The sequence below is a fragment of the Scatophagus argus genome, chromosome 8 (assembly GCF_020382885.2).
Source record: "Scatophagus argus isolate fScaArg1 chromosome 8, fScaArg1.pri, whole genome shotgun sequence".
In the NCBI taxonomy this organism is placed as follows: domain Eukaryota; kingdom Metazoa; phylum Chordata; class Actinopteri; family Scatophagidae; genus Scatophagus; species Scatophagus argus.
In genome coordinates, this window is record NC_058500.1 from 5,938,899 (window position 1) to 5,963,252 (window position 24,354).

Below are 24,354 nucleotides of genomic sequence, written 5' to 3' on the forward strand. Positions count from 1 at the left end.
GCTAGATGACAGCACTGTCCAACCAATTAGCTTGAGAAAAAAAAATAGCAATATTCCCAACACCATATCGCAAGGATGTGGACTGTCCCTTCCTGTTTTAGTGCCGAGAGAGCCACCGTACCGCCTCACACCGGAGCAGGAATACAGGCACTCATAACGCGATTATGTCTGGATTTTCGCCACGTTTGTCAAACACGCGGAGCTGCATTTTCCATCGTGGGTTATCCCGGTTTATCTATTAGGGAATGCTGTTATGTTATTCTACGGGTAGCTGGTTACCGTAGCAGGCCTGTTTATTGAGCTGCCAACCCTTGTTCCTTTGCCGTGTCAATGATTGTCCTCCCCTCACTCTCATGGCGGAGACTAAAATCATATATCACATAGACGAGGAGGAGACTCCTTATCTGGTCAAACTGTCCGTTTCTCCGGAGAAAGTCACCTTAGCGGATTTTAAAAATGTCCTCAACAATCGACCGGTCAACAGCTACAAATTCTTCTTCAAGTCGATGGACCAGGATTTTGGGTAAGTGTCCGCCGTCTGCGGTTATTATCATCATTGTTATTATTGTTATTATTAGCCAGTCCGTCTGGCGGACTTGCTGTGTGTTATTGCAGTGAGGTGCACATGAAAAGCTTACTACTTAGGCCCGTGAGAGGCAACACCAGGCGACGCTGGCTGCAAACATTGTTACATGTGAGCAAACTACAGTGCCATGTCTGTTTCCCTTTGCTTATGGCACCTGCTCATTATTACAGGCTGTCCTGTGCGCACTGGAGGAGACACACACACACACACACACGGGTGATTGAAGTGGTAGCAGATCCGTCCAGAGCCCCTAATGACGCAGCCCTGCACGGAGAGCCAGACCCCCCTCACTGCCCTCATTACTGTCAATATATTAACCCACATTAACGTCAGTGTATGAATGTAGAAATGTGAGAGCCAGGTTGACAAAGCGTCCACATGTCTCATTTCGTCTCGTTTTGTTTTAGTTGGTTATTGTAGCATGGGGATTTTCACTTATGGACCATAAAGGATGACAAACTGAAAAAAGGAAGGTGTAGATAACATTTAATTTTCACATTTAAGCACACACACACAGTGGACACAAAGGTGAGTCCCAAGGGAATATTGGTGACTATTGGAATCAGAGCCAGCAACTGCCCCAGAGGAGGAAGTCTGTCAAACAGGACCACATCCTCATAACCCTGTTTTTCTAATGAATATTGTTTTATTGTGTTATTGCAGTAATACTAGACAGACTGGTTATTAGTGCTTGTTGTAGGTTTGTAGGTTTAATAATGGGAGGACGGTGATTGGGTGGTCTGATCGAGTCCCACAGTGCAGTGGCTGTTTCAGGTCAGATATTTAGACCTAATAATGATAGACAGTATTGTCATTTAGTGTTATCAGGAGAGAGAGACAGTTAAATTGTTCACGATTAAACCCACAGTCATATTTTAAGCCTTGATTATGTTGAAGGATTTATTAAGGAACAAAGGGGATGCACTACTTGTCATGATAAAGAAGTTTTTGTAGCAAATGATTGAAGTTTGGACTCATTTAATGGAATTTATCTTTACTGTAACTCTTTTGTTGTTTTCACGGTGAATTTTACCCCCTGAAAGTCACACAAACTACCTCTGACTACCTCCTCTATCCACTGCATGTTGCATTTTATGAATAATAGAAATACTTCCTCCCTCTTTCTTTCCTTTTTTTTTTCTTCTCTGGCTCTGTTCCTCTCTTTGTAATCCCATCCTGATTTTCAGGAGTTACACCAGGTCTACAAAGCTCTTCAGCTCCCTTGGTCAGCAAGAACTACTTGTATCAGGCCTCTCCCGAGGATGACATATTTGTGTCAGTGCCTGTTTCTCATTCCAGTCCGAACAGTCATTCATGGGCGCACACACATTAATATCTCGCACTGTAATCGCAAGCACGACTAGAGGAAATGCACAGGCAGGCAGTGTCCATAAAGCCGAGCGTCATACGTTTCCACCGCAGCCTGACCTTGTGGGGGAAACTGGTTCTTCCTGGTGACAGGCTAGGCTTGGTGCGCCGCTTTGTCCCCCCAGCCCCTGGCTTCCTGCCTCTGTTGCACTGCAGGCCGGGCTGCTCACTGGGCCTCAGGTGATCGACAAGCAGATTATGGAAACAAACAAAGCGTGTTTGCTCTCTCCACATGTAGACGTGGCTCTGTGTTGTGGAACACACCGCTTACAGTAGGCCGAGCAGCACCCGCATGTGCAGCGACAAAGCCTGTTAAATTATGTTGGGAAGTGGACATTGTCAAATGTTTCACATGGAGCTGTTATGTGCAGATTATAAAGGCATCTCCTTCGGCATGGCAGCCTTTGAGTTAAGGTTGAATATCCAGGCTCTGTGAGTGCCGTATGGTACTGGCACAGTATGGAAGCAAACCCAGTCAAAGGCACAGAGGATAGCAGCGCTTTGTGGTAGCCATGCTGGCTGTACTGCATACACGCAGACAGTATGGCTGCTGGAGAATTAGCTGGGGAGGAATAAGACTGCTGAGCAGAGAGGGAAAACATCAAATCCCTTGCAGTTATAGACAGTGTTTGAAATGTAAATGAGCAGTCAGCGCAAGGTCCTCTGTAGTAGACCCCCTGTTGTGCATGAAAAAACAGCCATTTTCTTAAGGGATTGCTGAGCTACATTTGTGCTGGCTCTTTAAGCAATGGCCGCACAAATTTGATAAACGGTTTGGCCCCCAAAACTCCTCATCTTACCACAGTGAACAAGCCATTTCAGCTCTCTTTGGAGCCATATGGAGCACATGTAACCATGGGCTGTGGGTTTGCCACTCGCACAGCAGAGCACAGTGAATTAAATGACGAACGTTTCGTTTCTTTGTGCACATTTCATACCTCAGTTGTTTTTCATTTCTGTAATATTCATTCAGTCATCAATATTCATAAGACAGGAAACTAATTGAGGCTGGGTTGTTTTGAAGCAACCCACTTGGCTTTTTCGGAGACTTCAAGGTGATGATATGGCGTTTTGTCTGCGCCACTGGTGGTGAGTGGGTTTGAGACCTCACTATAATGCAAGTCACAGAGGCACTCTGGAGCTGAGGAAGCAGCCAAGCTGAAGGTCTGAAAGAAACAGTCTTGTTTGTGCCTTACAGAATAGGGGGGCTGGTAGGGGAATCTTTCTTCTGCTGAGGAAGTGATGCTAAGTCCCCGTAGGACAAAAATCTGCAGCTTTCTGCACAAATGCACCCCTGCTTCACCTCGCTTGATTGTGCTGTTTGAGAATTTGGATTCTGAGGGTTATGCTGCTTTAGTTTGTCAACACATTAACGACAACGTTTTTATTGTGATGGTGACAAAACAATATTTGACAGATAGTGACATCATGAAGAAAAGCACCTGGACTTGGTTGCTAAGATGCTGTGAAAATGACGTCAATAGTGCGCACTCTATTATTAACAGCTTTCTAAATGGTTAAAGTTGATTTTAGCTGTTTGTTGAATCAGACTCTGGGTCACATTGAAGTCTATCTATTCTCAGTCTTATTTAACTACAGATATTTTGCAGCCTTCTTTATAGCACCATTAGCATCAGCCCACCAAAAGTCCTTGGACTGCTGGTCGGTGTTGGCTGGCTCCTCTTGCCCCTGGTTTCTGGTTTTAGGCCGTAACTACGCGGCCCTCCTCTGTCTCTCAAAGCATAAACAAACACGTCTAATCTTCCACAGCTACGCAAATATCTCCAGCAGTGGAATATTCAGCGATCGCCAGGGTAAATCTTGTGTCATTATGCTGTGAAATCTGTTAAGGCCTATTTAAGCTGTCTGCTCTAAGAAGTCAGATCTGTGACAGCAGCCCACACCAGGCACATGCTTCTCTAAACAGGGCATACGGTTTGTACGTGTGTGGACCTATGTGTGTGTGTGTGTGCTTGTTAAGTGTCCAGGGTGGAACTAACACTGCTCCTGATACCAGATGGAAGCTGAAAAGAATGCAGGCCGTGGGTATTTTACCACATGTTAAAGACGTCGTCTGTTATGATTGGAACTGTTTCATGGTTCTTCTGGTTTCGGTTCCAATAATAGACAGAGATATATCTAAGGCATTTATTTTGCATGCCGGTTCTTTCAGAAACCGTAAAAATATTGTAACATCGGTGAAGTGTGTGTGTGCGCAAGTGGAACAGGCGACCTTATTCCTGTCAAACATTCCAAAGAAGCTGCTAATATATTTTTTTTTTGCATGGGCCACTCCCACATCCTCACAAGTCACCTTACAGCTGGTCATGCGGCTTTAGACAGAGAGAGGATGCAAACACTTCCTACCTAACAAGCAGCCGGCAGAGTCAGCCCTCGCCTCCCTCCCTTTTCCTCCCCGAGGTGGAACAGGCCACAGCAGCAGGCTCTGCGGTCGTCAGTTCCAGCCACAGGGCTACGTTATCTCCGTTCACCACTCCCAGCCATAAGGCTCCCACAGCGGCAGCGCACACAAAAACACAACTGGCTTGGCTAATCATTTCAGTAGCAGAGAAGTTCTGGCAAACAAGAAAGCGGAAAAGTCACTGTCAGAGACACCCCTGCATAAAATCTTCTTAGGCTTTCCTGCTGCTCTAAAGTCGTGCCTCTCCCCTTTCATGTGCCGTGTTCAAAGCCAAGAAGCTAATGTGAGATTTTCTCAAAGTCTCAGAAATGCGTGGCTGTACTGATTCTTGGAAAAATCCTCTGCAAACAACCACCCCCCCCCCCCCCAAAAAAAAATAAAAAAACAAACAAATGTGCACAAAGACATACAGGGACTTGTAATGGAAGCTGGTAAATATACCAGGGTGCTTCAGCCCCATGTGTATGTGTGTGTAAGGTGTTTGCCGGCTCAGCTCCTCACAGGCCTGCTCTGTACTTCCTCCAGGGCTGATCTGTGTGACACGAGCCTAACAGGTGTGGTGACTGGTTGCTGCTGAACTGTGTCCCAGCAGGTCAAAGGGTAACTGGAAGGTATTTTTGTAAGGAATTTACAGCCGAAGACGAACACAGCGAGTGAGACTCGTGCACTCAATTGCTCTATAAATACACACTCCTGTGTCTTGATGCCCTGTTGTCTATCTATCTATCTATCTATCTATCTATCTATCTATCTATCTATCTATCTATCTATCTATCTATATCTGTCTGTCTGTCTGTCTGTCTGTGTGTCAACTGTGGATCAGTATGAATCATGTACAGCTGTGTGGATTTATTACTGGACCCATTCATTACAAATTTATGGCCCTATCAGTGCCAGGTTGAGTGGCCCTTATCACATTGCTGTGCTTAGTGTTACCGACAGACAGTCATGATGTCCGTAAATCACAGACAGACTCCGACTGATGCTGATGCTCCTTCAGCTTCAGCTGAACACAAGCAAGGGTGAAAAATACGACTTACAAAAGTGTGAAAGTCTCTCGGACGGGGGAGGCGACGCGGCTCTAGGGGCTGCGGCATGTTTTGTTGTAAAGCTGACTCTTGCGTCCTTCTCCCAGTCAGTTAGCCTGACTCCATCTGTCTGCCTGTTCCCCAGGGTTGTCAAAGAAGAGATTTCCGACGACAACGCCAAGCTGCCCTGCTTCAACGGAAGAGTAGTGTCCTGGGTAAGTGAAATGGATGGTGCACGCATGCTTCTCATCACATCTCTTCTCTTCTGGCTTTGCTGCCTCAGCTCTGACTAAAGATACATGTAGCGCTCATGTAAATGTAGCCACGTACCGCCTCCGCACGGCCTTTCAAACACTCTTCACCTTGATCTCACTCTTCTGCTGCATTGTATAGGTGTGAGTGATTCCATTAGATATTAAACTTGGCAACTGTAAAAAAAAAATGCAGTCAGAGGTGGCTGAGTTTGACTACTAAAACAGAATCTATTGACTTCTATGTATTGTGTGTTTAAAGTATTTTAAATTGAGTGAATCTGTCACGTTAGATGAGGATTTCTGTCTTAATCATTGCTCTGTCACACAGGACTCAGGTTATAGCTCTGCCTTTAAATATTGACAGGCTGCATGTTTAATCCACTTGGTGGGTTTTTGTCATTTTCTTAACTCTGCAGTATATAATTATTACCCTCTATTGATCTCTGTGGGGACATTCGTTATTTTGCTTGCCTCCCTCCACAGGGAGGTCAGAGGTCAGAGTCAGTGACACAGTGGTGGCTGTAGAGTAGTTAAGGACAGTCTTGCTCAATATCAGTCAAGCAGTGTCGATACTAACAACATGCGGTCAGTGACTAAAATGTGGTCTCGCTCTGTCACACTGCTGCCCATTCTTGTGCATCTTCGTGATTAAGTCGCGTTTAAGTTACCAGAGCTATTTCCACGCGCCACGCCTGCAGTTGGCCAGTTTTCTTTAAATCAGCCCTTTCATGAAGGGATTTATTTGTCATAGCAACGCTTTCTCTCAAGGTGATTCACAGAGTTGTTGGTAAAGTATTTCTTTAGTAACATTTGCATTTAACGCAGGAAGCTCCCAGTATATTACGCTGTTTTCTAACCTTGCATCAGCAGCCTGTCGCGTGATCAGCAGAAATATGTCGCCGTGTGATTCTAGCTGTGCTTTGACTGCTACGAATAGTATGAACTTGTTGTTAATGAAAAGTACTGCTGTATCTCCCATATTACTAATTGGTATTGGACTGAAACCAATCAGCATTTCACTGAGCTCCATTTACCACGACGAATGTTTACATCCCTTGATCCAACAGTCGTTATTTCTGACTGCTTTAAAGTGATGGCGGGATGACAGGATGTTTGCCGACCTTTAATATGATAATGTCAGCGTGTATTCCTTTCTTCTTATGTTTTTATATGTTTAAAGATAAATATAAAAGTGTAGTTAATGTGAATGTCACCTCATGTGGTGAAACTCAAACATACTGCTGAAAAATCTTAGTTAGTACCATTTGTTTATTTATTTATTTACCTAAGGACACTGCTAGCAATTATGGTTGTTCAGGTCAGGTTTTGAAGGCAAATGGAAAATACTTTAAGTCAGTTCTTACTGTACACTGAGTAAGGCTGTCACAGCACCAGAATTTTAAACTATCAACTAATTAATAGCTAACTAATAAATGTAAAGTAAATGTAAATGTATAGTGTCTTGATATGTGTTTTGTTAGCACAAAAAAAGTTCTAAAATGGGATAGAAAAAATCTTTTACCTGCACACACTATAGAAAAAGTCACTTTTTAATAATGTTAATATCTGTGCAGCTTTTGGTTGAAAATCTGTTTTTTTTTTTTGGTTTTTTTTTTGGTTTTTTTTGATGCCATCAAGTGCAGATATCATGTTGTTCTTTACTTTTGGCAGCTTTAAAACAGAGTAGAAAAACTTTAGACAAGACAAGATTTTTTGACAATATTAAGTGTATCAGTATCAACCAGGTTGGATTGAACCACGTTAAATAGGGCTTCTTAATCAATGTCATTATAAAATGTGGTTCACTAAGTCACATCAGGCTGTCCCCTGGCCTCGTGTTACCTTACGTAAAATAATTCCAATGAGCTCCACACATGCGGTAAACAGAATTTAAACTTGGAAAGAACAGAACGCTGGAGTCAGTATCAGGAGAGAAAAGTCAGACTGATTTTTTCCTTAATAATACTGTCAAACAGAGAAACAAAACATTTTTATAAAGCAGGAGAACTAAAAACTGGAGAACTAAAGACCGGAGCAAAAACCTGCTCAATCTAAACGTGTTTTAGGTGGAAAGCCTGTTAGCAAACACCAGACGCAGCACACAGACACAGATGGTGAAGGAAAATGTGGAAATATTTTCAGTCTTTGAAATAAAGCAAAAACGAAAGAAGCCCACAGGGTTCATCTAAGAATCTAGTGACACCTGCGAATCTCACAGCTCGCATTGGAATAATCATCGTCCATCCAGTTGTTAGTCTCCCCACGACCGCCTGCTTTAACTTTCATTATTCTGACTCAGATGAAAGGAGAGAAGTCGTGTCTGTGGGTCGTCGTGTATCACCCTTTGTAGTGACACTCAGCTGAGTGAAAGCAGTGTGGTCTTTTGAGTCTCTATGCCTCTTGCAGTGCTTCTCAAGTTGTTTGTGCGTAGCCACCAGTCATTTCTTCGGAGCATCTCATTTCACAGCCTTTCCTCACGTGTGCTTGTACACAAGCTGTGCCTGCCTCTCATGCCAACGTCGCTTTGTGTCTGCAGATGTTGTTTTCGATCTTCTCTCACCTCGCAGACGGGCCTGTGTCATTTTGTGTTTCTCTCGGTGGCTTCATATATCTGCTCTTTAACAAATCTTTCCATTTTCTCTCTCTCTAAATCAGTTGGTCCTGGCGGAGAGCGCCCACTCCGATGGAGGATCTCAGTGCACAGAGAGCCACCCAGAGCTGCCCCCTCCTCTCGAGAGGACGGGGGGCATCGGAGACTCACGGCCCCCCTCCTTCCAGTAAGTAGGCTGATTACTGCCTGGCGTATATGCACAATTACACACACACAGGCATGTAGGCAGATGTGTTCAAGCACACAACCCTGCACACTTGGGTGACCGTTTTATCTCGCAGCGCTAATCAGAATGTGGAAAGCTCATCAGAGAGATTTGTCATCATCGGCTCGTATGGGAGGTGTAGGTGGTCTATACGCCAGTGTGTGAATTATGGCATGAAGTATGTGCTAAAGCTTGAGAGCGGGAACATGCATGGGTGTGAGTGTTTTAGCCCACTAGTGTGTATGTTCCCTCCCGCCCACTCAGCCGTGGAGTAAGGTGTTAGTCCGATCATTCATGTAAACACGATGTATTCGCCGCCAGTGCTCCCGTTTCTTGAAATAGCCTTCACAGCATACACATCTTCAGGCAAATGCTGGCGCTCAGCGAGGCTCATTGTATTCAGTCGCTAAGAGCATTCGTTCGTACTCCGTATAATAAAGGAATATGTGGCCCATAAACTCATCAATTCTTATAAGCTCAGAAAGAGATTTTCCTGACAGCTTTATTACTATTACCTGAGTTCAGACTTTGACTTCACACTGGCAGATTTAGATAGTATCACTTGTCTTGGTAAGGAGGAGTTCCTAGCTAAATATAGCTAAAAAGGCCGGGGGCAGTGGGGGCGAGGGTTGTTACCATTACAGTGAAAGAGCAATATGGCTGAGGCTCTATATTGAGAACATGCAATCTGTCAAGTCTCAGTGTATCTCTTTATCCAGTGTTTGACATCTTAGCTCACTTTTGCCCTCTATGGGCTGCTCCCCGCTGTTGGGCTGTCAGCTGATGATTTTATTGTTCCTGGCAAGCTTTCAGTAGGACTACCGCCACCTGGTGGAGCAAAATGGCAGTGTGCCGGCACCCTTACCCCACGAAATTTCCCCCTGCCCCCTCCCTCACTCTCAGTTTCTCTCTCTCTCTCGCTCTTTGAGTCAGACAGGCAGGCCTTTCTCTCAGAGAAACAGCATGGTGAATTCCCTACAGCGAACCTCCTCTTTTTCTGAAATGAATCCAGTCTTCCACCCTTTTCCTCTCTCTGTAAATAGTTAGAATATTATTACCACTTCATTTCTCTTTGTGCTTTATTCATGCATTTCATGCGTTTGTCGGCTTGAATGGCTCTATTTGATGAGCTCACAGAATAGGTGTTTTGGGCTGAGAATGGACACAACTGATGTGCCTCAGCCTGGTAATCCGGATTAACGGACATTAAAAGCACCCATCTCGATTTCCCGAGAGGGAGGGTGGCGACGATTGGCAGCAGAGAGGAGGGGGTAGGGGGTGAGGGAGTTGAAAGGGGGTGGCATTTGTTCACAGCTGCAGCCTAGCGCCTTGGATAATCTCCCCCCAGATCAGCGGACCAGCCGGGCGGCTGGTCAGCAGCCATCAACAGCCTGACGGGCAGGCAGCCACAACCACATCAATCATCACCCGGATTCCTAGTCATTACCAATAGAAATGTGTCCAAACTATGCATCTTCAGTCATATTTGCATACGTGCGCTGACCTGCACTATTGAAGCCTGGCCCAGGTGCACCCATTAGTACGCTGAGGCAGAAGCGTGTAAATACGCCTCATTGAGCACTTAATCCCGCTGAGTGAACACAGCAGACACAGCATCCTGTCTGCTCTTGTGTTTTTAATTTGCATTGATCATCCACAGTTTGCAGCTGAGGTGTGCGAGAACGTTGTTTGTAAACCACTGCGGGATGTCGTTGTGTTTTGTGCCTCTTTTGTTCTATTTACACATATGAACATGAAACTGTTTGTATATAAGCGTTGTATAAGTCTGCATGAATGCGCCTGCATGCAAGTGTGATTATTTATACAGGTGTAAGGTACATGTTGCACACATGCCTAAGTGTGTGTGACAGACTGACAGGGTTGAGTAGAGTTCTCACCAGCTTCAGGTTTCTTAGGTTCCCGGTGGCGGTGTAAGTCCCTTAACCCTGGTGCCTGAGGCCACAGCGTCTCTAGCCCTCTGACAGAATAACAATCTGCCCTCCAGCCCCAGCAGAATCCCCAGACTCCTCCCAGACCCCAAGTGCACAGGCCAGCTCGTTGCTCAGCCCACACCTGATCTACCACTTCTTGCTTTTTAATGCAATCTGTCATTCTCTCCTCTCTGTTTCTCTCCCAATCACGCTCCAGGCACCATCTGGGCTTTCAATAGGTCTCATTAATGCTGGTATTGTCCAGAATGGCTCCCTCTCAGGGTATCTGGTCATTAATGACACTTAGTGAGAAACACATCACATACCGCAGAACAATGAAGCTGCTATTTTGGCCAGAGGGATTGAATTTGAAACAGAGTCATAATATGAGTTGCATATTCCCTTAAGGCCAAACGGCAGGCAAACAGATATTGTAAGAGACAGAAGTATATTGTAGATGGGGTTTATGTTCAGGATTGTTGGTCAAAGGCTGACAAGAAGATCAATTTGAGAAACTTTCTGTGAGGGAGACAGAGAGCGCTTGTGTTTTTGTACATCATAATGAGCCTGACTGAAGTTTTCCAATGTGTGTATTGCAGTGCCAATGCGGTGAGCAGTCGAGATGGGCTGGACACCGAGACGGGTACGGAGTCTCTCCTGAGCCACCGCAGAGAGCGAGAGAGAGAGCGAGCACGGAGGAGAGCTCGAGAAACCGAGCGTGAGTATTATCAGCCAGGAACAGATGGATCGCAATTATCTTGTCATTTCCAACTTATTACATTTCAGTGCCTCTCGTTCAACTCTTCACTTTCTCACTCTGCACAAGTCATCCCTCACAGCCCCCCCACCCCCCCTCAAAAAAGGAGGGACAGACAGCAGACATGTATGGAGGAAAAAAAGGCCCTCAGGGTTCATGGTATGTGTTGAACTTAAGCAATGTGAGACCAAGAAAGACACAGATACCCAACTTCTCATAAGAGTGAAGAAATAATTGAAGCGGTGAATAAGTTCACTGTATGTCTCTGGAATTCACTGTCTTGCCCAATAGTTTCCCTTCTGTTTACTGTATGTGGCTCAGGTTTATGGTCAGAGGCTGTTTTCCACTTGGTAGTCACACTCCAGTCATGTACAATGATTATACCCTGTCAGAAGACATTAATGTTTTGTGAAATATCAGAGGGAGGTCTTTTGTGGTTGTTGTTGAGATATAAATGCAGCCATCTACCTGGAAAGGACACTGAGTAATTCTTTCTATGAACGCCACATCTGTAGTGCGTTAAGGAGGCATTCGTATTATATATATAATATATATATATATATATATATATACCTTTAAATGATCATTACAATACTGTATGATTGATGAGGTGTGTATAGGTGAGTATAGGTAGCCATAACTAGTCAACAGCATCAGAAAGACGCTTGATATTATAATTCGTTTTAAGTCACATCTATGTTTGAATGTTGATATTGTGCACGAGAACGCATTGCGCCTGTTTATGAGTGTAGTCATAATACACTCTGAATTGCTCAAGTAACATATTGCAGATCTGGTCATCATAGGAAGGTGTAAGAGGATTGTAAAAGCCTGTGCTAAGTATTATCAAGTACAGACATACATGCTTTTCTGTCCTGGCATTTGACTGCAGCGATTTCCACTGAAATCACTTTGGTAGCAGAAAGGCATCTTTCTTCCTGGTGCTTCAAAAAGAGCTGCTCATCTTCACAGACTCACTGTTTTTAATGTGAGAACCTGCCAGCCAACATCACATGTGTGTGCTGTCCACAGCAGAGAACAGGGTATACTGGTGCTGCAGGAAAGGGTGTGTTCTGTTATCAGCATAATCGTACCGGTGATATTTTGAGATTTCCGCCTCTTTCTATTCCTGCTCGGGCCACACAGACGTTTTTGGCAGAATTAGCTGTTTTTATGTTAGGGAGTAATAAGCCAGCAGCTTCTGTTGCTTGCAGTCTGCTGTTGTTTTGAGTCACAGGCGAAGCCAGTTGTCTCTTTCTCTCTCTGTCTCTCCTACCTTTGTCCTCTCTTCTGGCTCTTTGCATACTGCACTCCAGGCTCATTATCCAATCACAATGACTGAATACAGCGTCCGGGTTAGGGTTGTAGGGAGAGCTGTAAGTGTTTCACATGCGGGAAACAGATTTCATTTTATCCTTGCATAATCTTATCCACTGGTTTCGTCGCTGTCGCGCATCTTGTGGAGATAGCTTGAGCTGCCTGAACTTTGCTCGTGTCCTCCATGTTCCTCTGTGTTTACTGACCTCAGCCCTAATCAGACACTCTCAGACAGAAGACAGAAATGGACTTACATGCACACACATAGTCTTTCTCTTTCTGTTTCTTCACCTCCTCACTAGTGTGTTATGTCTAATTAAGTGAAAGTGTCGGGGGGGCTGTGGGTCGCTCTTGGTGTACGAGCACTTTCATGGCTCATAAATCTAGAAAACAAGACCCCATATCATGTAATTCAGTTTGGCTTTGTTGGCTCGGTATTTGCTGTCACAGTGACTTCGTCTGGATGTAAAGACACATGAAGAAGGAGCCTGCAGGATCCTGCCTCCTCGCCTCGCAGCCTGCAGCATCAGCAGGAATTCCCCTGTCACCTTAGACACACGCTTCAAGTGATTTGGTCTCAGTGTGAATGCTCACGGTTTTACAGCGATCAGTTAAAGTGCTCAGCCCTGGTAAACATATCCCGTCTTTTTCTCCTGTCTGTGCTGCAGAGTTTGGGGATGAATGGATGAATAAGGCAGCAGTTTTAGGAGGGTCAACAAGTGTTCACAAGTTATGGGACATCTGTTGTAAGATTCTAATGTTCAGTTTTTCACATTGTGTCAGGGAACTTTTCATACCCTGAAAAAAAAAACAGCACTGCCATCGCATTACACATCATGCTGTCCAGTGCTGCTGTCACGTAAGGTTGAGGTCAAAGAAGACACGGCTAAGCCAAAGCACTTATGCTTGTATTAAAGTATTAACGCAAAAGCACAAAAACAGCCGGTTGAACTGTCTTCTGTTACGAAAAGCATCTTAACTTCATTTTTTTGTGTGATGCCGCAAAAAGCATTTGGGCTTTCAATAACATGATGGTGTTTTCACCTGAGGCGGAGGACAGCACATCTTCTCAAATCCCATGTTATCCCTGTTTTGGAGAAAACCGTGATTTGATTGGTTGGAGACAGATTAGCAGTCATTCTATAGTTGCAGGCCAATGGGGGTGAGGGAGGGGGTGAGGGAGGGAGGAGGCTGTACTTTGTCCTGACTCTCAGTTTGGTTTATCTGTGCGCTGGATGAAGGCACGCTGTCGGCTGTGGTGAGGGGGATTTATTGTGTTATATACGATATTTTACATTAGATTGTGTTGCGTGATTTGATGTGATCTCATTCTGTAATTAGTTTGATGCAGGTAACTTTTTTTTAAAGCTACTTCCAATGTGATTACGGAAAGACGGTTAAAAAGGGAAGGTTTTTGTTCTGCTGTGAGGTGAGAGATTTGTTGTGTTGTTGTGAGCTTTGTACGTGGTGATGTTGTTAACTAATGTTAACTCACCAGAAGAGAAATGACCAACAGTTAAACTTTATATGGGTGTATTTTCATTCATTTTAGGATCAGTGTTAATAAAAATTAGACAACACTGGATTTTTTACAACCAGCCTTCAAAATGTCACAACTTTTGAAAAGGTCATTGTGTCTGAAGTTCCACATGCCTAGTCAAAAAGTGACTCACTCACTTCTTGTTTTCTTCCTGCCCACTCTTCACACAGTATTTTTATTCTTATTCCCTATGTTTCACTGCCTCTGTTGTAGATAAGCTGTGAAGCCTGTCAGCAGCCAGCCGGTGGGCAGAGACCGTCTGAGGCTCAGGCTCGGTTTTAGAGAGCGGCTGGCGCAGACGGAGCAGAGCACGGAGACACAGATTTCAGTCTGGCTCGGTGAACCTTCGCATATGTTTTCCTTTTGTTTTCTCTGGCGTGGCAGTCCTCTGCGCGTGGGAGGAAATATGTTTGAGTGAATCCTGACAGTGGATATCCGTCCTCTGCTGATTGAGTGCTTATGTGCAGTAGCTCACCTTTCATAAAAGCACCGTCTGGGTGGAGCTAGCGATGGGAACAACCACATTGCTGGAATGTTTTGCTTGCTCTCGGCGAATACACTGGCTGCCACGCCCTCTTCGCTTTATCAGACCCTTCCAGCCAATCCGCTGCTACCCTGAGACAGCACCACCTCGCTGGCAATGTACGTATGGAGATGGACAGGGTGCTTGTGCACTACTGGAAATTCTGAATTTGTTGTATATTAAGCCACCAAAATGGTAAAAATAAATCTGACCCTGTATTAATTTTTCAACTTTGTATAATTACTTCTTCCTTTTTTTTTATTTTGGTTTGTCATTCCATCCACTCTTCTCTTCCCCTGCTGTGAGGTCTGGCTGAAATCCAGGTTCTCCTTTTCAGTTTCATGTTTCTAATAATGCTGAAATCTTCCTGAAGTATCGGAGACGAAAGCTCCTCTGTTTGTTTCCGTCGCTGCAGCCCAGTTAACTACGAACTTTCCTCCCCTCATGGATGCTCCCTCTCATGCTGATCTGACCCCACGGCGAGCAGCGCGACCTCCCGTCTGACTCACTGCTGCTCTGCTCTCTCCCTCTCCAGTCCCTCGCATCAACGGTCACTCGAAATCAGAGCGCACTGCGAGGGACTCTGCCATGGGTTACGACAGCGCTTCAGTAATGAGCAGCGAGCTGGAGTCCAGCTCATTCGTTGACAGTGAGGAAGACGAGGATGCTAGCAGGTAGCTTACTCCTTCACATCAAATTGTGTTTCTTCTTTGTCCATCCGCCCTTTGATAAGTTGCTGTTTGTTTCTGAAATTGCCTGTTGTTTTTCCGAAAAGATATTTCATAAAAACACAAACGTTCTCTGCATTGATGCCATTGATGATGCCGTGCCATGAGGTGTTAATTCACAGTAATTCAGCAGTTTCAATAGATAGTTTGTTGTGATGACCAGCTATTGTTTTCATTACCAGTTTATCTGTTATCTTTATTGATTTATCACAAAATGTCAGAACTTTGGCAAACATGTCACAAACGTGTCACAATTTCCCAAAGCCCAAAACTTGAAGATAGTACAAAGCAATGAAGCACGTAAAAAGCAGAAAACTCTTGGAATTAGCAGATGTTTGGCGCTTTTGGTTGAAGAATGACTTAAATGGTTAATTGATCATCAAAATAGTTGCTAATTGACTTTCTTTCAGTCAGCAAATTGATTAATCAACTAATTGTTTCAGCTCTGGTTGTGGCTGATCCACCAGCAATTACTTTAAATCACAATCAGCAACAGAAGTATTTAATTATATGGCCTTATAATCATATTCATTTAAATACCAATTAGCAGCTGAGTACATGTGCTGTATGTCCGCGTGCTGTGGATGCTTCATGCAGAGGCAATAGGCTTAACACCACGACAGACGTTCAAAGTGACAAATGATTCTGATGTTTGTGATGTAAAGTGCTCTTTTATTTTACTGCAATGACCTTCCATCAGATTCTAAATATCCTTGAATACTATCATATCTTTGTCTCCTCTTTCTTATCATTATTTTCTCTCTCTCTCTTTCCTTCTGTGTTTCAGGCTCAGTAGCTCCACAGAGCAGAGTTCTTCTTCGCAGCTGATGCGTAGACACAAGCGGCGCAGACGGAGGCACAAAGTGGCCAAAATAGACCGAGTGAGCACATCTAAGGACGCACCACAGACACAGATGAAAGGCCTGACTGCTACAGACTTTATGCCACCTTGACTGTTGCTGATGTGCTTTGCTTATTGCATCCTCTTCCTGTCTTTCCAGTCTTCGTCCTTCAGCAGCATCACAGACTCCACGATGAGTCTCAACATCATCACCGTCACACTCAACATGGGTAAATATTCAGTATCAGTATTTCATATAAATGTGCAAACCTGATACTGTGCTCTTACTCATTCCCTTCTTTCTCTATGACAGAGAAGTACAACTTTTTAGGTATCAGTATTGTTGGTCAGAGTAATGACCGGGGCGACGGCGGCATTTACATCGGCTCTATCATGAAAGGAGGAGCTGTGGCTGCTGATGGGAGAATAGAACCTGGAGACATGCTCCTCCAGGTACACCAGCAGATTGTTCTTTTTCTTCTTCTTCCTTTGTGTGTAATGGAAACAGCTCACATGCAGCGTCTGTTTGCACAGTGCGAAAGCTGAGCGTGACACGTCGAATGTTATTTCCATGTGAAGATTTGCAGCCTATTAAGAAAGTAAACATTGTATTCACTTCCATTACGAGGCTCTTTTGTAAGAGTTGTAGTCACCTTTTCCTTCCTGTTATTGCATCGCTTTTCATCTCTGTGCAGCATAGCACTACGGCTACACCCACTGTAAAGCACGTGTTGGCTGATTACAGTTTGTTGTTGCCTCAGCCTTCACAGCTTAGGTTTTATTTTGTTGACTGTGTTTGCCATAGAAAGCAGCACAGGATTTGCAGGAATCTGAAGGCCACTGTGGAGATGAATGTGCATAAACACACCTGAGCCCCCCGCAGAGCTTCAAAATAATATTTTAGTCCTAAAAGCATTGGATAATTGTGTAAAATTAAATCAAGCTAATTGTATATTTTGTTGTCTGCTAACCAGGTGAATGATGTAAACTTTGAGAACATGAGCAATGACGATGCTGTGAGGATCCTCAGAGAGATTGTTTCCAAAACTGGGTAAGAACACACAGCTGGCTCAGGCCAAGTACTGAACATTGTCATTATTTAAATCTCTGCTGCAGGAGATCATCACGCTGAGAACATAACTCACTGTATGTAGGGCGTAATGTTACGCTTCAGACAAATCAGATGAGGTGCTGTTTGGGCATTCAAAGGACTTAGAAGAATTAGAGGAACACCTATTGAGAAAGACCATGACTTTAAAATACAAGCATACTTACAGTTAATTTTCACTGTTGCCAAACCAACGTGTTTGTTGCTACAGTCGATTGGACGAGTTTTCAGACCCCTTTTGTGAGTTTTTCTAAAAGAAGCCTGGTGAACTTCTTAATTTCCTGTTAATTTTCAGTTTAGAGTGGGCTTCCACAGTACATGCAGTATTACTCTACACTATGAATACCCAGATCATCCTGTGGTGTCATTTGGTGGCTTGTACTTTCCACTGAAAAACACTGAGCTGACGACTGAAACGGTAGATGTCAGCAACGTCACACATCTGACGAAGCGATGTGGTCAGTTATGTGCAGTGGAAAGTTAACTCCTGTCTGTTGTTTTCTTTCGCTCAGCCGCATGTTGCTCCTGTATGTTTGATCTCTAATGAAACTGATGTTCTATGTGCTTCCTCGTCAGTCCTATTAGTCTTACTGTTGCCAAATGTTGGGACCCGTCTCCACGAAGCTACTTCACCATCCCTCGTGGTAAGCCTGACAGTAGTGATGTATTGCCATCACATGGATACATATTTTATCAAATCAGCCTTATTATTGTTACATTTGAAGCCAAGTAACTGATGTCCCCGATCAGGTGTTCAAAGTTTGTCTTTTATCAAAGTGGCCTTGTTTGTTGCATTTGTTCAGCTGAGCCAGTGAGACCCATTGACCCTGCAGCCTGGATTTCACACACCACCGCCCTGACAGGACCCTATCCACACTATGGTAAAGACAAGCAGCCAGCACCTCCATCACACACTATGAAACATCACTTCTGTGGTAATTATGATAACCTTACAACAATGGAACAAATGAGAGCTTCCGCTTGATTATGTTTTCTCACAATCTCCTCTCCCATCTCAGAGTTCGATGACTTGCCTCTGTCTGCAAGTAAAACAGACATGGCAACCATCGTCAAGGTGATGCAGTTGCCCGACTCCGGCCTTGAGATTCGCGACAGGATGTGGTTGAAGATAACCATAGCCAATGCTGTCATTGGTGAGAAAAGCTGAACCTTGTGGAGACACACAAAACTAAAAGCAGAGCCTTGTTTAGTATAAGCTCAGATATGGAGCTTTTGAAAGTAATTTATTGTAAGTAATGCATGATTGGGGAAATGCACAGATCTACTTTGTATGCATTTACAGCTCTGAATCTTTGTGTTGTTCATGAGGAATATTTCCCAAGTAAATACACCGAAAAAGAAAAATAAAGAAAATTATGTGTTTCTTGGCAAATAGATAGTGCAGAGTCGAATCACAAAAGTGAAATTTGAAACAGGAAATCTGAAAAATATTAAATCTGTAATCACACACTAGCGTTTCTCAAACCCATCAAGTAATTTCTTTGACATTTAGTGTTCATAAATAAAAGAAAAAACCTCAGCATTGCATCTCATTTATGCAAGTTTTTATTTTTTGATTTTCTTCTGAGCCCTGAAAGGTATCCTGTGCAATTTTAACTGCCAATTTGTGTCAAATTTCTTGCAACATCGCACTGCTTGTCTACATGTAGCCACTGTGCTCGCCGTGTTGACAGTATTTTTAGCGCCTGTTCAACACATTAGAGCAGGAACCTACATGTCTGTGTGTGTGTTTGTTACTGTGTCAGGTGCTGACGTAGTCGACTGGCTTTACTCCAGAGTAGAGGGATTCAAGGACCGGCGGGATGCGAGGAAGTATGCGAGCAGTCTGCTGAAACATGGCTACCTGAGACACACCGTAAACAAGATCACCTTCTCTGAGCAGTGCTACTATACGTTCGGAGACCTCTGCCAAAGTACCGTCACTTCTCTCAGAGTGTCCATAATACACCACCTTGTGTAGGGCTTTGTTATGAATAGAAGGGCTGTGCTAAATCCCTCCCTCTCTGTTCTGTTTCCTCTCCAATAAGACATGGCATCACTCAATTTAAACGAGGGATCCAGCGGCGGAGGCTCTGAGCAGGACACCCTGGCACCGCTCCCTCCCACCAGCAACCCCTGGCCCCTTGGCGGGCAGCCATTCCCCTATCCTCCCTTTCCCTCTGCACCTCCCAGCTTCCCGCCAGGATACTCAGACCCATGCCACAGTTTCCACAGTGGGAGCGCAGGCAGCCAGCACAGCGAGGGTGAGCAGTGAGACGGGCTTCTGAGTTTTCCGTCAACCTTTCGTTACTTAACATGATAATTTGACTCAAAATGCAACATGACTTTCTAAGTAATCTGAGTATTCCTGACATATGACGTCAGTATTAAGTCAGTGTGTGACTCCTGCTAATATTAGCTTTTATGGCTCACTGGGCATTGCTGACACTGGATTGCATTTTGATTAATCAAGTATGTGTACTCTAAATCACGTCCTGTATTGTCAAGGTCAATCATGAGCATCTTGAGTCATGCAGCGGACAGCTCTGCAGTACTGGGTGTGTACACAAAACTAAAAAATCGGATCCGCCATGTGATTACAAATTGTGATTACTGAGCTTGAAATGATCAACGCCAAGTCCATCAGTCTTCATCAGTTCTTGAATGATCTTTTGCTTTCATTTTGAATCAGAACGTGCTAGCGCTTTGTGTTGCTCCTGCATGTTTTTTTTTAAATCTGCACTGAGGGAGAGTGGAGAACCAGTGGGGGGGGGTTGTACAGCACATAAGTGGGAGGCTGTGACAGAGTGCGTGAAGTATACATTTTAAACCAAACAGTCCAGACACAATAAGTTACGAGTTACGATCTATCAGTCTAACTTTCATTGTTTTGAGTGATTCATCCAGACATCATCGTGTCTTTTGGTTTCAGTCAGTTGTGTCTCTCTCTCTCAGCTGGTTTATCTCCAACCTTTGAAACGTGGAAGCACAAAAAAAAGACAAAGACAAGAATAGCCATATGATGTACTTTATATGAATTCAGTCTTGCAGTGTTTGTGGGTAATTATATGTCTGCCTGCTTGTTTTGAACAAGTGCATGTGAGAGTTTTTTACATTTTTGAGGGGCAGTTTCTTCATAACTTGTAATTGGTTGATGAGGAAAAGACCAACAACAGCCATGGGTGTAATGTTAGTTTTGACCACACAGGCCAGATGTGCAGCTGTAGGGTCCATTAGTTAGTGGTGGAAAGGCAGGGCTGGGAGGTGTGTGTAATTCTGTTGTTCCCTCTGTTTCTGCTGGGCAACGGTAGACTGAAGGAGGAGGTAGTCCCAGGACACTGGGGGAACCGGTAAGCCTGCTAACCCCCTCTCCTCCTCTGCTGCTCTCTCTGCTCTCTCTGTCACACCATTCATCCTTTTCAACTTATTCTATTCCTCTTCTCTATCTCTCGTGCTCGTTCTCCACCTGTCAGACTGTGGCTTTAAGGGTTTTGTTTTTTTTCCTCCGCCCGTCCCATGCGTCCTCCTTCGTTTCGTGTCCGTCCTGTGTGTGACAGTTCATTCTCCTTCTCTGCACCTCTGGGCATGCGTTCGTACTGTGCTGGGAGGTGCATGATGCAGGATGATCACTCCGAGGTTGTGCTATCATTCTCGCAGATAGGGGGCGATCATGCACCACTTTACCCAGTACTGTTGGGCTCATTGCAGAAGGGGGGGGCTTGGAATGTTTTGTTTTTGCAACAGTGCGGTACACCTCTATCAGTATGACGCCACCAGTGTGCATTAACAGCATCGAGACATGACACTTAACTACTTCTGAAACAAAACGAACAATGTGAATAGAATAACAAATATTTTGTGTTACACTGCTTTATCCATATCCAAGATGTGTAGTTGTGTCTTTCTGATGCAGGTGTATCATGTTTACATAAAGAGTATGTGAATGTTTCAGTGTAAGGTCTGTGGTGTTAGTTGTAGGTGAAATTTGGGGAAGAAAAACTTTGAGATAATCATGTTTGCCCTTGACTGTTGACGCTTGCCTAGACAGCCTGGAAATATACCTTGTCACACCTTAAACAAAGTGCCGTAATGTGTTTAATAGTTACACCGCATTTTACTGCGTATTGCACAGGAGATGCTTCACTTCATGACATGTCATGCGATGTATAGTGCAGTGTCTGCTGCGGTTTATTAAGGCTTCATTAAGCTTTCTAATATATTTTGTTTAATGTGTGACCCACTGATATTAATCAGCAGCAAAATCAGGTGGTCTAAATCAGCTGCAGCTGATGAGTTGGAGCCACTGACAGCATATTTATTGTTAATTGTACTTACACTGCAGAAGGCCAAGCTAAAATGTCTTTGCTTTTCCTTCCCAACAGGAAGCCGAAGCAGTGGATCCAACCCCAGCGCAGGCAAAGGTAGACGCTCCTCCCCACAGGAGAAGAGTCAGAGGTCAACATGCAGCGAGTCAGAGCCCCGCGTCTGTGGAGGGAGGCGCGGTGACAGGTCGGCCAGCCAAATGAGCCATCACAGTCACGCCGTCTCCAGTCACAGTCATGCCCGATCCAGTCTCAGCCACAGTCAGTCACACAGGAGTCACTCTCTCTCGCAGAACAGCCACCCATCCTTCACCTACAGCCACACCCCTTTCACCCAGCCAGGGCCGGGCTCGTGCGCCCACAGTGAGCGGAGCCATGCCTCCTCCTACGGCCCGCCGGGTTTGCCTCCCCCTTATTGTTTGGCCCGACTGGCCCCCAAGGCGTCGGTCAGCAGCAACACTCCCCCTGGAGCTCCTCCTGGGAGAGAGTTAGCAGCCGTTCCTCCTGAGCTCACCGCCAGTCGCCAGTCCTTCCAGCATGCTATGGGCAATCCGTGTGAGTTCTTTGTAGACATCATGTGACAGGACAGTGCCTTTGAAAACTCATCAAGCACACAACAATCCTGCCCCCCGAACTCCCGTCGACCCCTTCACACTTTCCCCTCAGTCCTTTGCCTCTGACTGTCTCGAAGTTCAGAATGTAGACTGACTGCCCTACTACCCCCCACTCCCCCCTGCTATCTGTCTGTCTCTCTGAGGTCTCAGCGAAGGAATACAGACAGCATGCGCACAACAGGAGGGAGTCCTCTCATACACGCGAGCACGGGTCCTCTGTGGCTGAAAACCCTCTTTTGTATCAACGTGACGTGTACAGTTTGTGAAATGTGAGTGGTATTCAGTGTGGTGATTCTTTAAACCTGCCACGCAGACATTCTCTGGAGTGTGTGCTACACTAAGGATAATTTCTCTTCTGCAAGACCTTTAAGCTGGCTGGGCCTGGATCTCAATCCCCCAGACCCAGACCGACAACTACGGCCCGCACTTAGGAACATTTCTCTCGGCTTAGAACTTGGACTTGATCTCTCATGACTCTCATGTCTACGCTAAGTGATGCAATTTAGCACATTACACCAAACCTCTGGCCCCCTTGTCTTTATACTGTGGCATCGCCACCGGCTTATATAAGCTCTTAACTGCCAACTATTAAAACGATAACCCTGACCAGTTCATGATCCTTGGATTTCTTGACAAGGGAGGCCCTGTAGCCAGCCATTAGTTTAAGTAGGCTGCATATTGCATGACCGTCTCAACTGCTTTAAAGAGAAGAAGTTTTACTGATACATTTTGTTAAAAGTATTACCATTATTGGGAGGAGGGGATTACCTCTTGCCAATGTTCTAAAGGAAGAATCCGTACACTGGATGATTTTTGTGATGTTATTTATGTGATCAAGTTGCATCGATGGTGTCATACTTTGTCTACTGCGGCTCACTGACAGACAATCAGACATCACCCTTTGTGAATCAGTGGCCAGTTTCTGCTGTCCTAGCTGTGCTTTGTCGAATGTATCATTATTCCTGTCAGTGATTAAACCCTGACATCCATAACCACAACCGGATTGCAAACAGTGGACACCCACCACAGCTGCGTAAGCAAACTCAGAGGGGTGACATGGGACAGACCAGTTTGTTGAAAGCTTCGCGGTTATCTCCTTCATAGCGAGTATGAGCTTCGATAAAAGTCAGTGTGATAGAAGCCAAAGCCTCACAATGTGCGGTGGATATTTCCTAATAATGTAGGAGCCGTCTGTAATGTAGATTTCTTTATGATTATCATGTCACACTTCTTGTTTTGCCGCTTCAAAGTGACTTCAAGGGGAATCCTGGCCTTCAGATTCTAATCTCCTTGCAAAACAATGGCAAACCCCTGTTGTATCTACCTAAACTGTAGTTACAGGAGGGAAATAACACACACACACACACTAGTTTTATGAGCACTTTTCCATTTTGTCTCTCCCTCCCTTTAGTATGAAGCACTGTTTGCAATCAAAGCTTTCTCTTTAATTTAGTTCCTTTACAAAAAAAAGAATAAATTGTACATAAAAATTTATTATATATATGAATAAAATATATATGTTAAAATTATTGTCTGCATTTTCCGTGACAATCACCAAATTGAAAATTCTCACCTTACAATAGGCTAAACTTGTTCTTTTTCTTCTTATTATTATTATAATTTTTAACAGGGACCACTAGAGGGAGACATTTAACATGTAGTTATTGTTTTATGTTTTAATGCCCACTTAAATTTCAAGTTTGATGTATAAAATGTAATATGTGAATGTCTGTAGGCAGTAAGTGACAATTTGAATTTGGTGCTTTTGAAATATTTCATTGACACAGTCCAGATGTCTTTTTATTTTCTTTTTTTACTAAGAAGACTACTCCTGCAATAATCAATAATCACTTGACGAGCACACAGCCATGAGAAGTACTGATGAACTGTAGCACGCATCACATCACCAAATGTGTCAGCCACGTCACCTGCATTTGCTGTGACACTTGACAGTTACCACCCTTGAGTGGAACTTCTGGGAACCAGCACTGCTGTGTGTACTTTCCAAGTGGGCTGATGTTATTCTTAAGAGGCTAAATAGCATGCTAAACCCATACAGACCCCCTATCTGCTTGACCCCACCAACCACAGATGTTTGAAGACAGCACTAATGTTGACACACGCTCCCCCCACGCTGGGGGGATGTGCTAGAAGAAGTCATTCAGGAAGGAAGTGATGTCACAGCCCTGTAATGACACC

The 24,354-nt window shown here is 44.4% G+C and overlaps 1 protein-coding gene across 2 annotated transcripts; it reads left to right on the forward strand.

Annotated features, from left to right (window-relative positions):
• Nucleotides 1-44: 44 nt before the first annotated feature.
• dvl1a (dishevelled segment polarity protein 1a) lies at nucleotides 45-23,684 on the forward strand. 2 transcript variants are annotated; one of them, XM_046395726.1, is made up of 15 exons: nucleotides 45-523; nucleotides 5,550-5,619; nucleotides 8,314-8,435; nucleotides 11,005-11,123; nucleotides 15,078-15,216; nucleotides 16,058-16,151; nucleotides 16,272-16,341; nucleotides 16,425-16,564; nucleotides 17,086-17,162; nucleotides 17,796-17,863; nucleotides 18,023-18,154; nucleotides 18,239-18,373; nucleotides 18,986-19,153; nucleotides 19,268-19,483; nucleotides 21,602-23,684. In XM_046395726.1, exons 1-15 carry the CDS (start codon nucleotides 354-356, stop codon nucleotides 22,120-22,122), a joined length of 2,241 nt encoding a protein of 746 aa, XP_046251682.1. In that variant the 5' UTR covers nucleotides 45-353; the 3' UTR covers nucleotides 22,123-23,684. The 2 variants fall into 2 exon arrangements, with proteins under 2 accessions (XP_046251682.1, XP_046251683.1); XM_046395727.1 differs by having other exon boundaries at nucleotides 47-523; nucleotides 18,023-18,100.
• The last annotated feature ends 670 nt before the right edge of the window (nucleotides 23,685-24,354 follow it).